At 39.7% G+C, this 17,154-nt stretch overlaps 1 protein-coding gene across 3 annotated transcripts in view; it reads right to left on the bottom strand.

Annotated features, from left to right (window-relative positions):
* The window catches only part of GPHRA (golgi pH regulator A), a 32,809-nt gene that overhangs the window by 2,327 nt on the left and 13,328 nt on the right, over nucleotides 1-17,154 (bottom strand). For all 3 annotated transcript variants that reach the window (XM_088799559.1, XM_019740018.3, XM_088799560.1), the window contains 8 exons: nucleotides 15,405-15,525; nucleotides 14,697-14,777; nucleotides 9,152-9,261; nucleotides 7,032-7,120; nucleotides 6,104-6,196; nucleotides 2,851-2,946; nucleotides 1,112-1,201; nucleotides 99-164 (listed from right to left, as the gene is read on the bottom strand). In XM_088799559.1, coding sequence (XP_088655685.1) covers nucleotides 99-164; nucleotides 1,112-1,201; nucleotides 2,851-2,946; nucleotides 6,104-6,196; nucleotides 7,032-7,120; nucleotides 9,152-9,261; nucleotides 14,697-14,777; nucleotides 15,405-15,525 — 746 coding nt within the window. The remainder of the gene's footprint in view (nucleotides 1-98; nucleotides 165-1,111; nucleotides 1,202-2,850; nucleotides 2,947-6,103; nucleotides 6,197-7,031; nucleotides 7,121-9,151; nucleotides 9,262-14,696; nucleotides 14,778-15,404; nucleotides 15,526-17,154) is intronic.

Genomic DNA, 17,154 nt, shown 5'->3' with positions numbered 1-17,154 from the left:
TGGGGACAGGGTGAAGGAAGTGCTTCAACATTTCAAAGCATAAACCCCACTTCTGGTAGTTTCCAGTTGTAAACATAAAGCCACTTCTTGCCACTTACCATTATCTGTGCTAAGAGCAGGACAATGACATTGGAAGACTTGCTGCTGGAGATGGCATAAAAGAACTGTCAAGAAAGGGAGGAGAGATGAGTTTATGCAGCACCGCTGGATTCCTGTGTCAAGTACATTAAGCAGCGCTGTTAACATTTAATTAAAAGTCTCTTCCATGCCATAGCCCTGTAGAGAACAATTCCCATGATCAAGGGTATGGAAACAGAAGAGACTCAGACCGCCAGGAAAGCATCCATTTAATTTTCCCATGGGGTAGTTGGCGGTTTGAAGCATTACGTTATAACATGAAAGCATTCCAATCGCTGTCAAACTTTTCAGAAACTACGTGATACGTATGACTTTAACATCCCTATAAAACAATTACTCCAGGCCACTTCAAGCCTTGTAATTGTTACTAGGCTCCTGAGCTCGCTCCAAAATTGTGCCAGGTGCCTGGAGATCCTGTTTCCTCCTCTCCCAACCTCTTTTTTCCTTTCATTCAAACAACTCTTGGATCTTGAAATCCACCCCTCCCTCTTCTGCCAGAGAGGATGTACCTTCTATGGCTTTGCTATGTTGATCAGAAGACAGCTGACCATTGTGCTTCTCCTGCTTCCATGTCCTCCTTACAAGTGACCCTCACAGCTATTCTAACCTCCAACACCTATCTCATGCATTCATTCATTCATTCATTCATTCATTCATTCATTCATTCTTCCTTTCTTTCCAGATATCTGCTGAGCACCTACCATGTGCTAGGTTCTGTTCTACATGCTGGTGACATATTGTGCTCTCATTCTATGACCTTTGGCAAAAGTACTTATCTGATTGGCATATGATGTAAATACATCATCATCAATTTACATATTCATTTAACTTCTTTTCCTTCTGTTGTAAGACTTTCAAATATTTGTGATTGTCGTTTAAGATGTCAGAAGGCAGAAATCTTAATTAGATAAAATTATTTCACAGCACTCCATGTAATTAAGGAAGGACTTTTGAACTCTGGGACACAACGCACCTTGGTAAGAGTGATTAGCAGTCCTCTGATGGATGTGACAATGATGATTCCAACCAGGATGAAGGAAATGTGTTGGGACCAGAACTTCACCTGCCACCATAACAGGAAAAAAAAAATCTCTGTTAAATCTCTGTTCAAAGAAATGTGAAAGCTAAAGAAGATGTATTCTGATCACTTGTGGCTGTGAGGACTTTCCCTAGGCCCTACCTGATTTAAAAATGGTTTTTAGGGAGGGAGGAAAGCGAGTCAATGACAACTACAACACCCTGTAGGAAGACTGAGGTGGGTATCTTCATTAGCAGACTCAATCGAGACTTAAGGACGGCACAAGGCGAGTGCACGGAAGTGATGAAAATAACATGGGTAAGTCGGATGAAAAAGAGAGCTAATGATACAGCTTCAACGTGATAAGTGAAAAGCACGAATTGAAAGGAAATTAAATAGCAGCTTATTTTAAACATTTGTGAATGACGGCCAGTCCTCTGATCACCCAAGACTTTAAGGAATTTCTCTTTTTATAATAAAAGAACATGCAGACATTCTCAGCTACGGTCTAGGAAACAGCTGACCGTCACTGACTCCATATGATGAACCTTTTTCTTCTCTTGGATCGTGTCATAGTGAGAGGCGGGTTTGGGACCCTGTGCTTGATTCACGTCTGAAAAGTCCCTAAGGGAGAGCCGCTATTAATAACATCTAAAAGATTTTATTCAGAATTATGAAATATGAAGTATATAGATGGAATATATATATATGCACGCAGCCACTGAATGGCCTCAGAAAGCACTGATAAGAGCATTTACAAAAATTCAGTCCAGTAAAACATGTAAGAGGAAAACACTAGTCAAGTATACTCTACGGTGTCATTTGCATACGACCTGAAGGAAAGATACCATGCTACTTGGAAAAGTACACACAACTGCACTATCATCCAAAAACGTGTGCTTTGAGCTGTTTCTTAAGAGCTGGAGCTCAATTTGCTCTGGTCTGTTTTCATTTTATTCAGCTACTGGGGCATGTGTAGCTGAGATGGCTGGCTGGGGGTGGCATGCAGTCTGGGGCTAGGACCACAGCACAGCTAAAAGGCCCTTACAGGGATTAGGAACGTGACATTGGTCTTATTATCAAAGTGCTCATCAGCCAGAAACATCGGCCATCTATATACCTGGAAAACACACTATTCTACAAATAAAGATGTTAAACTTAAATTGGGACGGGAGTGTGTTTAATGACAGTGATATTATAAAACAGGTAGAAAGAAGACTAAAACAATTTGTGCAGAGGGTAGTTGCCACCTTTAGCTCAAAGTCCACACTAATTAATTGATCATTTTTTTTACAGCAGAAATCATTTCAGTTCTAACACGCACACTAATTAGTAGTTAATTTTCTACCAGAGGAATCAAAGGTGAGTTGTGTGTCTGAAGATCTCATCAAGTACCAGAGAGGGAAGTCTCCAAATATTTGGTGGGGGGAAACTGGTGAGTGGTAGCTGGCTGCAGAGAAGCAGGGGAGGAGCTGCAGAAATAATCGGTATCTGTGACAATAGCAAGTACTGGTCATTACTTATGGTTTTACGCCTTTTACACATTTGCCACACGTATGTCAAAATATGCAGAGGCGAGTGGGAAGAACACAGGCAGAGTCAAGCTCCTATAGTTAGGAATTAGAATTGTAACACTTTATAGCAGATAAAATAGAAAGAAACATAAAAAAGCAGGATTTTGTTATAACTCTTACATCAAATTGGATGCCCAGGTAATTGACGGTGATCTCAATGCCTCTCGTGACAGGATCAGTTTTCCCAACTCGGTCAAACACGATGTTAATGGTGGCCTGCAGAGAGAAAGACCTTTATATTAGAGCAGGGATGTCCAAACTTTTTTCAACGTTTTTTACCAAGGGCCATATGCAGTAAAATACACAAACAGCCGGGCCACTCACTCGAGGTGAAGTACGTATTGCCTCACCAGGTTTATTTAAGTAAACTCAATATATTTTTGGAATTTGCTGCGGGCCAATTAACAATGGATGCAGGCCGCGGTTGGCCTGCAGGCTGCAGTTTGGACACCCCTGTATTAGAGCATCTCAACCACGACTATTTCAAAAAGTGATTTAAAATAATGAATTCATCACCACTGCATATCTTACAGGTGGATGCTCCTAAAAATACAATTCTACTCTCAATCTGATAGAACCATAAATTTAAAAAGATTCAAATCTTACAAAGTGTATCCTCAGATCTAAATAAATGAAGAATTATGCCGTGTTTACGGACTGGAAGGCTCAATATTGTTAAGCTGTCATTTCTCTTCCAATTGATCTGAAGATTCAGTGACATTCTAATACAAATTCTAGCAGGTGTTTTTGTAGGCATTAATAAGATGAATCTAAAATTCATCATGGAAGTGCACAGGGCACAGAATAGCTAAAACATGTTTGAAAAAAGGACAAAGTTGGAGAACTTACACTACCTGAGTCTACAATCTATTAAAAAGCGACAGTGATCAAGACAGTCTGGTGTTGGCAGAATAAAGGCAACTATATATAGCAATTAACAAGAATAGAAAGCACAGAGACAGACCCACACATGTATGGCCAATTAGCCATTGACAAAATTGCGAAGTCAATTCAATAAATAAAGGACAATCTTTTCAACAAATGGTGCTAGAATTGGATTATCTATACGTAAAAAAAAAGAACTTGGATCCATACTCCAGCATCATATTAGAAAATTGACTCAAGATGGATCATAGATCTAAATATAAAACCTAAAACTGAAATTTCTAGAAGAAAATGTGAAAAAAACCTTTGTGACCTTGGGTTAGGCAAAGATTTCTTAGATTCGATACCGAAAGCGTAATCCATAATAGAAAAAAAAAAAGATAAATTAGACTTCATCAAATCAAGAACTTCTGTTCTTTGAAAGATACGGCTAAGAGAATGAAAAGCCAAGCCACTGACAGGGAGAAAATATTTGGAAACCACATATTTGGAATATATTCAGGATTTCTGGAATGTATTAAAAAACACTGAAAAATCCAATAAAAAGAAAACAAAACCAACATTATTTAAAAATTGGCAAAAGATTGGAATAGATATATCACCAAAGAGAATGAACAGGTGGCAAATAAGCACATGAACGGTTGTTCAACATCATTAGACATTAGAGAAATGTAAATTAAATTCAACACCACTTCATACTATTAGAATGCCTAAAGTTAAAAAGACTGACCATATGAAGTATTGATGAGGATGTGGGGTAACTGGAACTCTTATACACTGCAGGTGGCAATGGAAAATGGCACAACCTCTTTGGAAAAGTTTGGCCATTTCTTTAAAAGTTAAGCATACATCTGCAATGTGACCCAGCTATCCCATATCTAAGTGTTTTCTCCCAAGAGAAAAAGAGAGCATATGTCCATATACAGACTAGTCCACATATGTTCACAGCAGCTTTATTTGTAATATTCCCAAACTGGAAATAAATATCTATCAGCAAGAGAGAACTAAATTGTGGTACACCCATACTATGAAATACTACTCATCAATAAAAAGGAATAAACTATCGATACACACAATAAGATAATTATGCAGAGTTAAAGAAGCCAGAAGAAATAGGGTACATACTGTAAGATTCCATATATATAAAGTTCTAGAAAATATAAACTAATGTATAATGACAGCAGATGGGTGGTTGTCTGGGGGTTGGGTGTGCGGGAGAGAGGTCTTACAAAGGGCACGAGGAAATGACGGGTAGTTAGTTATGTTCTCTACCTTGATTGTGGTGATGGTTGTTGCACAGGTATATAGATTTCAAAACTTACCAAATTGTATACTTTTATATGTGCAGTTTAATGAATGTCAATTACACCTCAATAAAACTGTTAAAATGTCATCTGAATAGGTACTGACATCAATTTATTATAGCATTAGATCCATGAAATCCAGAATCCCCCATTCATCTACACAAATCAAAATTAACTAACAAGCTGACAAAGCTCCTCTTTGTGCAAACACAGCCCCAGTAGGAACGTCACTGAACCAGAAAATCCAATCGGCCTTTTCTATAATCACACTGAAATCCATTACTACCTGCAGATGAGTGACAAGACAAATAATTTATATAAAATGCACACAGAGGGGCCAGCCAGGTGGCTCAGGTGGTTGGAGCACCGTGCTCCTAATGCCAAGGTCACAGGTTTGGTTCCCACATGGGCCAGTGAGCTGGGCCCTCTACAGCTAAGATTGTGAACAACAGCTCGACCTGGAGCTGGGCTGCTGTGAGCAGCCGGAGGTCGGCATAGGCCAGAGCTGCCGTGAGCTGCTGTGAGTGGCAGAGTGACAACTGGAAACCGACTGCCTGAGCCGGGGGGAGCGCAAGCTCATAACACCAGCACGGATCAGGGAGCTGTGTCCTACACAACTAGACTGAGAAACAACGGCTTGAACCAGAGTGGGGGGTAGGCGGAAAAAGGGGGGAAAAATGCACACAGAGAATAGAACATTACAGGAGAGCCACAGAAGCATAAGAGCTATATACACAGGATGAGTTTATCTATAGAAATACATTTTAGAATTTACTTTGGACTTAATGTTTTAGGTATGTACACATTATCAAAAAGGACAGGTGTTTTCTGTTACGAGCTGAAGGTAGGAGTTGAGTTAGAGCCATACACTCGTGGATAACACAGAAAACAGGATGTAAAGTAAGAAACTTTTATATTCACTTCATATATTTCATAATCTAAGGCCTCAGTAAAGACTTATGACAGAAGAAAAACACAACCTTCCTTTTCTAGGTGACCTAAAAACAAGAAGGGAAAAAGAGAGCAGCTCAAAGACGTGAAACATTACATTCTCTGTTGACGCAACTGGATTTGAAAATTAGATTGGAATTCAGTTCAATGCCTCAGTCAAACCCACTTTTCTCTTTCTGCCATTACCAGGGAAAAATCACCTAAACCCTGACAGTTAAAAATAGTATACTTACCATGAAAATTTTCCAAACACAGTAAATAGAGAAAAAGTAACCCAGAAAATTAAAGTATTTCCCCTTGAAAGTTTTGGAGTATTCTATTCTCTCCTGAGGGAAAACAAACACAAAACACGGTCAGTCTCAGCAAAATGTAAATTTATATTTAACAAAAATGAATCACTGTTCAGGCTGAGTTAAAAGACCACATGTGGCCATAAACTGCTTACTTTAAGCCGAAAGTAGGGTAAGCACCTTACGTGCATTGTCTACTTTAATCTTCACATCCACTCTTACACGGTATGTTTTATTATCTTAATTTCACAGATTAGAAAACTTGCCAACGGGCACACAGTTAGTGAGTGGGGGAAGGGAGGCTTGGGTCTAGCTGTCTCTGTCCTCCATTAACCTGTATCCTATAAGCTACTCCGTGAAGAGATGCGCAAGAGGGATTCAATTCCTTCGAAACAACCTGAGTAGACTTTGCATATTTAAATTCGATTGCATTTTCGGTGTAAATAGAGAAGTTATTTCTTGTAGTTAGGTCACATCTTGATCTGGACCCTCTAAAATGGGGCTAGATCATGGCAGGTAGGTGTCTTACTGCTTTTACACTATTACTAACTTTTAAGGGGACAGAAAGCAACCAGAGGTGCTGACATCTTCATCCGGGGCCTGTAGGAGGGGGCGTGTGCCACCTTCTTGCTGTGAAAAGCCTCTTCTGACTATCCCACGTATGGGTATCATCAACTGTTCCAGTAAGAATTTTGCTAGTGGTTGGAGCCATGTCGTGAAGAGTGTGACTCGTAATGCTTCACGGTTGGCACTGAGGCTATGAGATGTCTCTCGCACCGCTTGGCCATAGAGGATACTAAAAAGCTATTCAGTCTTGTTCTCCCTTCCATCATATTGGCAAAAAGCGCAGGTGGGTTTCCTTGCTCCGTACCTTGGTGGCGTACAGATCAGCTGTTTCCAGAAAGAGCTGCCTGCTTAATTCTTCCAAAGCATCCACTTCCTGCTGAATAACAGTAAGATCTGGCACAAAAGGGCATCAAGGTTTAAACCACATAGAAGTTTCAAGAAACAGAGAACAAGAAGGCACATGGTTTTGGTTTCTCCTGTCGTGGATTCTAGGAACTGCCTGGATTGTCAGTTTCCCATTTCACAGCCAGCAGCACTGCTTCGGAGCAATTTCCCAACCTCCGGCACCACTGTGTTCTAGCTTCTCTGTCAAGGGCAGCACCACCAAACACTTCAGTTTCTCATCAAGCCACTCAGTTTCTCATCAGCTCGAGTATCTCAGATAGATGGTTTTGGTTATTTTTGGTGTTATCTAGCTCGATTAAGTCAAATGTGATCTTTGAAATCTCAAATGGTTATAGTAAACACACCTATAATACAGCATGGTTTCTCCTACATTATCTGAATAAATACACTGTTAGGAAAGGAAACTAGTATTTACTAAGTCCTGAGACAGGCCAGGTTTTGCAGACATTACCTTTAGTTCTTTACAGACATGAGATAGGTGTTATTATCCATTTTGCAGATAAGGGAAGTAGAGCTCAGAGAGTCAAATAACTTGCTGAAAGTCACACAGCTAATAGTCCTGGATGCCTTCCTCCAGGGCCTGCTCTTTCCATTCCACTATGTCCCTTTCGGGAACTCAGTGATGTCATGTTATTGTTCTCTCCATTTAGGAAACGGGCTCAGAGGTTAAAGAATCCTGATATTTTGGTTGACTTGACTTGTCACTAAGACAGCTTAAACCTAAACTTCGGCTTTTATGGATTTTTTGAGTAATATAAACAGTAAAGATAGCCCCTTCTTCTAAAAGAGAAGCATTGACGTTAGGTTAAATCTCCCTCTTCTGTGCTTTTTCCCACTATGACCCAAATCAAAACCAGTAAGTGCCTTTTGGGTCCTTCCTCAGCAGTGGGGCTGCTACTGGCGTGGCCCAGGTGAGCAAACAACAGGTTTAACTAGTTACAGGTCTGCCTCTCTTGTGAGTTAGACGGTAAGCTCCTTGAGGAGATAGGCTATATGCATATTTACTCTGTTCATTTTATCCCTTAGCACTCTGGCTGGAAATAGACATGAAATTACTGTTTCTTGATCAAATGAATTTAAAATAACCCTTTTTTCCCCTCTCTCACGGTCATCCTACCTTTCTTTGATCTAATTCTTACCTGAATTTGATACCAAGAAGATATGTCATAATTTACAGCAAGAATAGGTTACAGCCCTTTCCTCCAATTGAAGCAAAAGGGAATTTATACGTCCTGACGCCACCAGAGAAGGAAGCAGGAATATGCTGTCACATCCCTGGGCCCCCAAAGTTTTGACTTAATAGCCTGATAGCCACAACGAGATTTGGTTACTCAATGTGGGAATTAGTTTAATACTGCAATCAGCCAGGCCAAGAACAATCCATTAACCCAATTTCCTTGATTCTTTAAGCCAGAAAGTCCCTGGAGATACAGAGCCGTATACAATTTGTTTAGAAATGGGCCCTTACCATCTTGTATACAAACCATGCATTTTAGAGAGCCATTGCATTTTGTGGTGGTTTTCAGAGTTGGGAAATGTTAATAGTGTAGCGGAAAGAACTAAGCAAGGGAGACCACACTTCTGGTTCTAGCTTTGCCACAAACCACTGTGTGACTTAACTTCTCTGGGTCTATTTTCTCACCTGTAAAATGGAAAGACTGACTTGTTAGGACCCCTTCAGCTCAAAGACAATGGCTTTATGATTTTATATCGTCGATGGGTGTTGGAAAGATGCCTCTGTACACACTGTATTTCCTAAGCCTAGCCCTGGCCAGCTGGACTCTGATGCCGTGAGGTATCTAAGAAAAGACTATCCCAGAGTTACCTTTTCTTCTGCCCTTGGTCCAGAGTTGAGAAAAGGAATGTATGGTGCCCGGTGGGTACTAGACTCAGCAGGGGATCACTTTGTAAGTTATATAAATGTCTACCTTCTATGATGTACACCAGAAACTAATACTGAATAACAACTGTAATTGAAAAATTAAAGGAAAAAAAATCAAGCAGAAGGGTAAAGGATACTTTCGCTTCCTGGTGCGGACGTGGTAACACTCTTTATCATCCCCCAGAATCCTGACGGTTTGTTGTGCACCTCCCCCTTCTGGAACATAGTTCTGCGAGTCATGGCCATCCTGAAAGAAAACAAAACAAACAAACAAGAACAAAAACCCTCAGCAAAGAAGCATGGACCTTCATAGTCCGTTCTCATCCACCTTCTAGTCTCATAACTACCCCTTTCGTTTGCTGAGGTGTTCAGGGCAGGAGGCAAATTCTGGAGTCCCACTTTTCCACAACTTACAACCAAGGGGAAACCAGGATGTGGCGAAGGCAATAAATCTGAGGACTGGCTCGGCCACTCAGAAGCTGTGAGACCTTCGAGTTTTCATTTCCTCCTCTCTGGATTGTTGTACAGATCAATGAAATAACGTATAAGAACTCATGTTGTCGACTGCAAAGTGCTATACATACATGAATAATTATTACTGTTATCAATTAAGCACTAAATAAAATAATAGCTAACACACGCAGCTAAAGGACCAGGGAAGGGCAGGAGCTCAATAAATGTGTCTTTCCAAAAGCAGACAAAGGAGGAAAAAAGCCCCGCAAAATCACATAAACTGGGACTCTTCTAAAATATCTTTCTCCCTCTAACTCCAGTCTCGTCCTACTACTGAATAAACCAACAGGAAACTTACTCCTTCCTCTCGTCCTCAGTCTATGGAGAACCCACCACCCCAGGGGTAGCTGCTGGCATGTCCCCTCTCACCACATGGGTATAAAGAACAGCGTCCTGGTGAGGAAAACTAAGATCATTTGTTCCTAAATGGTTACTTGAAGGGTATAATGGGCCAAGGCCTACAGGCTGAAAATAAACCAGGATGAGTCTAATACAAACAGAGGAGTGGCACTAAAGAAAAATTTAACTCAAGGGAGACATTTTTGGGTGAGAGGAGATACCGTGTTTCCCCCAAAATAAGACCTAACCAGAAAATAAGCCCTAGCATGATTTTTCAGGATGACATCCCCTGAACATAAGCCCTAATGCGTCTTTTGGAGCAAAACTTAATATAAGACCCGGTCTTATTTTTGGGGAAACACGGTAGATAGAAGTGTGAGGAGGAAGCAGCTGCATTCATATCTATGGCTGGCACCAATGCAATTGATACCAATGGTACCAATTACCCAGTGGTATTTCTGTGGGCTTAAATTTTTAAGCCACTGGCTAAAATGGTATTAACAACAAAGAATATTAGGTGTGTTGGCCATGTTGACCTGTTTCCTTCTCAAAAGGACCTTTGCTTGGATATTGAATGAATGGAATATAGGTCCAAGTTTGAGCTCTTTCTGACTTTTGCTGTAATTATACACCCATTCACTATAACCTAGCATTGGTGGAAGAGGCTCAGACCAAGGGAGATTCTGACTTGGCAAGGCTCATAACCCTTAGTGTTCCTACTTTCCTAGCTGAGAAAGTTGGAACAAGTATATATGAAGAAGGAAGAGATTCTGTTTCACTCCTTTATAAGTTCACTGAAGCTTACCAGGCTGGGTGAAAGGAGAGACAGTGGGGAGAGAGGGAGCAGGGCCCATTCCTACTGGCCTTAGTTTCAATGTCTACAATACAACCATGACTGGCTGTGGAGTTGAACTGGTTGATTATGTAAACGTGACCGACACTGTTCTGTGGCCCCGTAACAGGCAGACAGATCAGCATAACCTTGTTTTAAAGAACTCACTTTCACTTTCATCACTTAACTCCAAACCAATTTTGCTCTTATCAAATAAGTTGCAGATGAAAAATAAATATTCATGTATTTTAAAAAGAAAAAGTAACAATAACAAACTTCCAGATGTGGTGAAAAGGAATTAAAAAAACAATACGGGGCACTATAGAAGCAGATGACTTTTATCTTGAATTTATCTTCATGGTCACCACCATCAGCACCACCATGATCATTACTATTGCCTCTTTATAATAGGGCAGTCCAGATCAAGGATATATCTATTATTAGCTGGATGCCATTAAGAAACCCAGTCTGGAAATATACACGCACTTGGCTGAGGTTTGGGGGTGGCAGTTTGCAAGTGAAGAGGCTGGAAAATGTCTATTTGGTTTAAATGTGCCGTTCTGCTGTTGTCTGGTCCCCACTGCTTCTGGTGGGAAGTCAGCAATTACTTTTCTTTTTTAATTAAACATTTTATTTTGAGATAACTGTAGATCCACACGTGGTTGTAAAATAGTCTAGACAGATCCCGTGTCCCCTTTCCTCGGCTTTCCCCAATGGAAACATCTTGCGAATTTCTAGTACAATATCCCAGCCAGGGTATTGACGACACAGAACGGAGAACATTTCCACCACTACAAGCATCCCTCACGTTGCCCGCATAGAGCCCACTTCTCTCCTCCCACCTACACCCCTCTTTAAACACTGGCAACCACGAATCTGTTTTCCATTTCCATTTTGTCATTTCAAAAGTGTTATATAAATAGAATCATACAGTGTGTAACCTTTGTGGATTGGCTTTTTCACTCAGTATAATTTTCTGGAGATTCATCCAGGCTGTATACATCTATCAATAGTTCATTCCTTTTTATTACTCAGTAGTATTCTGCGGTATGGATGTACCACACTTCATTTAACCATTTATCTATAAGGATATATAGGTTACTTCCATTTTTGGCTACTATAAATAAAACTGCTCTAAATATTAATGTACAAGTTTTTGTGTGAACATTAAGCCTTCATTTCTCTAGCATAAATGCCCAGGAATGTAATTGCTGGGTTGTGTGACAGCTGCATGTTTAGTTTTTAAAGAAACTGCTTTATAAACTGTGTTCCAGATACTATACTATTCTACACTAATCAACCATGTATGAGTGATTTAGTTTCTCTGCATCCTTTCTAGCCTTTGGTGTTGTTACTAATTTTTATTTTAGCCATTTTAATAGGTGTGCAGTCATATCTTGTGGTTTTAATTGCATTTCTCTTGTTAAAAAGAAATAATAGAACCAAAATGGAGTTACTTTTGCTAGGCTCCACCAAGATGAAATATCTAACCTAACTGCAGTTTTAGCCTCTCCCAGGAGTGGAATTTTACACCAATCAGTCTGGAACTTCCTGGTCAGGGAATCTGTTTAATAAGATCCCCTGCTTTCTCCTTAAGGAAGGTAGGTAACCTTGCCTGAAATAATCCACTTGCCTGAAATAATTTAACTCCCTTGTCCCACTCTCCATCTGTCTATAAAAATCTTTCATTTTGTACAACTATTTGGAGCACGTTTCTACTTATTGGGTGGGATGCTATCTGATTCATGAATTGCTCAATAAAGCCAATTAGACCTTGAAATTTACTTGGTTAAATTTTTGTTCTTTAACACTCTAATACTAACAATGTTAAATATCTTTTCACGTGCTTAATTGCCATCGGTATATCCCCTACAATGAAATGTCTGTGCATGTTTTTTGCCCATTTTCTAACTGGACTGTTGGTTTGTTTTTTACCTTAAGTTTTAAATATTTAGGTACTAGTTCTTTCTCAGATATGTTGTTTGCAAATATTTTTCTCAGGCTTTCTGGTATTTACTTTGCACATGCATTGTTTGTGAGGAAGCAGGGACTTGGGCAGAACTTATATTCTAGACCTCAGTCCTTCAGCATCTCTCCAAAACTTTCCCTTTAAATTTCCGGTTACTCTGCTGATTTGAATTCTTATCAATCTATATATTTGAGTGGGTGTCGGGAGGGTGGGCAGTGAATGAAGAGCATTCCCAGGCAAGAAAACCACAACCATGCAGTTATCTAATACTCTTCTCAATTTTTCTATTTCTGTCTGATCATTTTCTAGTGGCTTCGAATATTTGTTGTTAATATAATCATTTTTCTAGTATTCATGATTTTCTATAGAAGGAATTGATTGAACACTTTACAGACCCATTCCTGGAAGTTTCCTTTACTATAATTTGACAGCAGCCGTGGTTGGTGCTGAAATTTTACCAGTGATATATTTTTGTGCCTAGCCATAAAAATTTTCAAAAGAGAACCTAAAAATTCCTAAGGGTAGAGGTTAAGATTTTTTTCTTCATAGTAATAGCATGCATTTAACTTTTACGATGTTATATTACTCTAGTTTTTTTTTTAATGTCATAAGCTGTGTAAAAAAATCATAAATTCAGAATTTGTGGGTTGAAAGGGATCCTAGAAACCCTTTAATCAACCCTGTCATTTTACAAATAAAGAAACTGAGACAGTCTAGTACTTGCTTAAGATCACTTAAGAGTATTTGTAAAGTGATTATCAAGTGCAAGTTCTTTTTATTATACCACGATGTAGTTGCACAGCTGTATTTTCTATCTTCCACAAAAACCACAATTTCAAAATTGTAGTACTGTTGTTTGTGAACAGAGACTATATGACAGCTGTATCATAGATGCCCAAAACCAAACTCTAACACCTCAGGGAGCAGAAAAACAAAACAAAATAAGTCACTTAATTCTCTCAACCTGAAAAAAGCCGAAAGGCTTGGATCACTAAACCAGCTTGTTCGTCCTATCGGAACTAGGTCTTTGATGACTGTTTCCCAAACACTATAAATCTCATCTTCTATTCAGTGTTTCACCTGAGAAGACAGTGTGTCTCTTTCCTGTCCCCGTTTTCAACCATTACCTTTTTTTTTGTTGGTAACAAATGTTATTCTTCTCGTATGTCATCTCACTATGGCCCTCTGCTGTTAAATCGGAGGATGGTTTTCTGGTCACTTCCTTCCTGACTGTGAAGTGTGAAAACAGTTTTTCTCCATTTTGGTAAATAGCAAAGGCACTGCATGAATTCCAGGGGCCCCAGTGTGGTCATGCCAGCTGTCTGTTTGCCATATTAGTTCCACTGGGTAAAGAACTGTGATAATTAGGTCAAATTGGGCGGCTGATTCATCTGGGAGCCACTCAAATTAAAAAGACCTACTGCAGGACCACAAGCCGTCTCACATCCTCACTAGATGTGGCCCACAGGACAATTGTATGGATCGGAGCCAATTACTAACCAAGACGAGTGATGAAATGGCTTAAAAGTGCACAGCCACACTGGACATGGGTCATGGCTTTATATTCATCTCCCTGCATGAATAAAAGAAATATAGAAAAAGGGAGAGTGTTCTTGGGAAGCAGAAGAGTAGTGTTCCTATATAAGTACCGTCCAATATTGAACAATGTTGCTCTGATTGTTATGGTTTAAAAATCTGCATTCGGATTCATTCAGGTAAAATAAACCATATAGAATGAATGTAAACAAAACATATATAAATAAATGTATACACATATGTATCTATTTCCAATATCCTAGTAAAGATGTATAGCGATGGAGACAAATAATTAGTTGGTGAACCTGGGCCTTTTTATTTGAAAATTTTGTATCACACAGGACTGGACGCTAAGTCTTTGATGGCACCTTAACTTACAATGAAAATGAGTAAGATGAAATTCCCTGTTAGCATTGGTGAATTCAGAGTCAAATTTTCTTCTTGAGAATTTCTATTGTAACAGCACAAGTTTTTTAATGTGCTGATATCTTACCTTTTCTTTTTGCTTATGATCATATCCATGGTTTGGAGCAATCGCCGTTCCAGGGCTAGAATATCTGTGTCAGTTACATTCCTATAATGAGTACAAACTGTTAGCAGTGTTTTGGGATCCCATCCCAAAGGATACAAGGCAACTGGAAAAACAAATAAACCTCAATTGTTACCCAGCAATTCAAGGATTTTTTGCTAGAAAATATTAAAATGACTAGAAGCAAAAATGCTTTTGCTGTCAAAAATGGTTTTTTATAGCTAGTACTTCTGGGGTCTCAGGGCAATGGAAGGTAACTAGCTCTCTCCTAGTCTTTCTTAGCTTGGATTCAGTGACATCTATGATGCATGTGTCAGCACACTTTTAACTTGGAATTGTCTTTTATTGTTCCACGTTTGGAAGGAACTGATAAGCTGAAATTGGCATCCACAGAAATGTGCCTTTGAAAAGGCGGGGTGAGGAGGGGTAGACAGGGTCAAATTGAAATTGCCAATATAAAAATAAATGAATGTAGAACCATAATAAGGGCAAGCAATGTAAGTGATAAGACTTACATTGAAAAATTCCTAGGCCAATGCCCACAAGGACAGAGGAAAAGGATAAAAAGGCAGTGTCACAGATCTAATATTTAAGTATTAATGATGGCGGCATGGTATGACATATGTATTCAAGAAATAATGGGGGAAAAAGAAGAGACAAAGTTCTCCTTACCTGAGGAAGTAGGACATGTACGTGTACGGGCAGTTGACAGCACCAAATCCAGACAGAAGAGCCATGAGAGTCACCCCAATGACACCTACCCGGCTGATGAGCTGTTCTATGGACAAGATCCCTGAAAGCAGAGCACACGAAAGCCAGGTAACACAGGTATGAGGGCTCTCCCCGTACTACGAGAGGAACCATCACTGAAAACATCCATCATTATATGCAACTAACTTACACAAGCCAAAGTTTACTAATACATAGATATTCTGTAATAAGTATACAAAAGTCCATTGGTGTTCCTCCTACCTCATATGCTTCCAGAATCATCTCCATTACTGGGTGACGGTAATATAATAACCATAATTGTAAATAACACTTATTGACTGTTTACTCAAGGTAGTGTGAATCTAACAAAGCAAAGTACTTTTAGTAAAAGCTTTGGCAAAAAATAAAAAATAAAATAAAGAAATCTGCTGGAAAAGCATAAACAGAACGCTGTGTACTATAGTTACCTTCGTTATATACATTTCCCCCTTGGTTCATAAGCTCAGATAGATAAAGCAACTTGCAGAAGACCGCGTCACCGTAGCCATTTGCTCACACAGATTCCTTCTAGCTTCGTATGATACGCTTTCTTAGTCTCTCTTATTCTTTCTCCTCATCTACCACCTTGGAGAGACTCACATTTTTTTTTTCATTCCCTGATTCAATAAACAGGTTTTAAATACTTATGTGCTAGGTTCCAGGCTAGGTGCTAGAGATACAAAGATAAATACGGTGTAGTTTATGACCTCAGGGAAGTCACAGGTTAATGAGGAAGTCAGAAAAGGAAACAAGTAATTGGTGGGAGCAACTAATATCTTCTAATAACGGCCAGGAAAATTGTTTTAGAGGAACTGACAAGAGTTGAATATTGAATGAATAAATAGGTATTTTCCAAGTAGACAAGGGGTGATGGATTGTCTAGGCTGCTAGGACAGCACTAGGAACTTCCAAGTAACCTGGTAGGACTGGAGGACAGACACACCGAGGGGAGCAGTAGTTAGGCCCTGGAAGTCTTGTGTACCATGCTGAGCTTGAATGTTTTTGGTAGGCTGGTATTTCTCAACTTTTTTGGCCTTCTTTAATGTTATTTGAAATTTCAAAATAGCTAGTTTGAAAAATATATAGTTGTTTATGATGTTACATATGCTTTAAAAAATTGCACATTTCTTGAACTTGACCCTCCTTCAGGAGGCTCAACTCCTGCTACAGGCGATGAGCAAACACGGAAGCATGCACAGGAGATAGGACAGAGTCTAAACACTGGTTCACTCAGCAGGATTCCAACGCCTTTCCAGCATGTCTTCTTATACTAAGAATCTGGAAAGCCAAAAGCTCTTCCCCCGATTTCCTTGAAGAGAAGGTTTGAATGTTTCCGAGGCTGCATCAAATGCACGTCCCTGTGAGACCTCACATGCAGAGGGGAAAAATGTGGGAGAGGTGACAGCACTTGGGAGCTGCAGCAGCTGGGGCAGAGCTTCTAGAGTCTGGTCCCTGATGTCACAGGCCGAGTGGCAGGTGACAACTTCGGTGGGTTTTTCTAGTTCTACAGTACTGTGCTTATTTCTGTGGTGTTTCTCTTCATTACACAACATCTAAGGTTGACGTCTTCACTTTCCTAGAAGTTCTGTAAACTCCCTAAAGCCCAGTAATAAGGCACTTTCCACTGTAAGCTAATTAGAGTAGATTCTGTTTCCTGCTATAAGAATCCTGG

The sequence above is a fragment of the Rhinolophus sinicus genome, chromosome 7 (assembly GCF_057876585.1).
Source record: "Rhinolophus sinicus isolate RSI-liver-muscle chromosome 7, RSI-T2T, whole genome shotgun sequence".
In the NCBI taxonomy this organism is placed as follows: domain Eukaryota; kingdom Metazoa; phylum Chordata; class Mammalia; order Chiroptera; family Rhinolophidae; genus Rhinolophus; species Rhinolophus sinicus.
The sequence above is the reverse complement of the archived record's forward strand: the minus strand, read 5'-3'. Positions and strand labels throughout refer to the sequence as shown.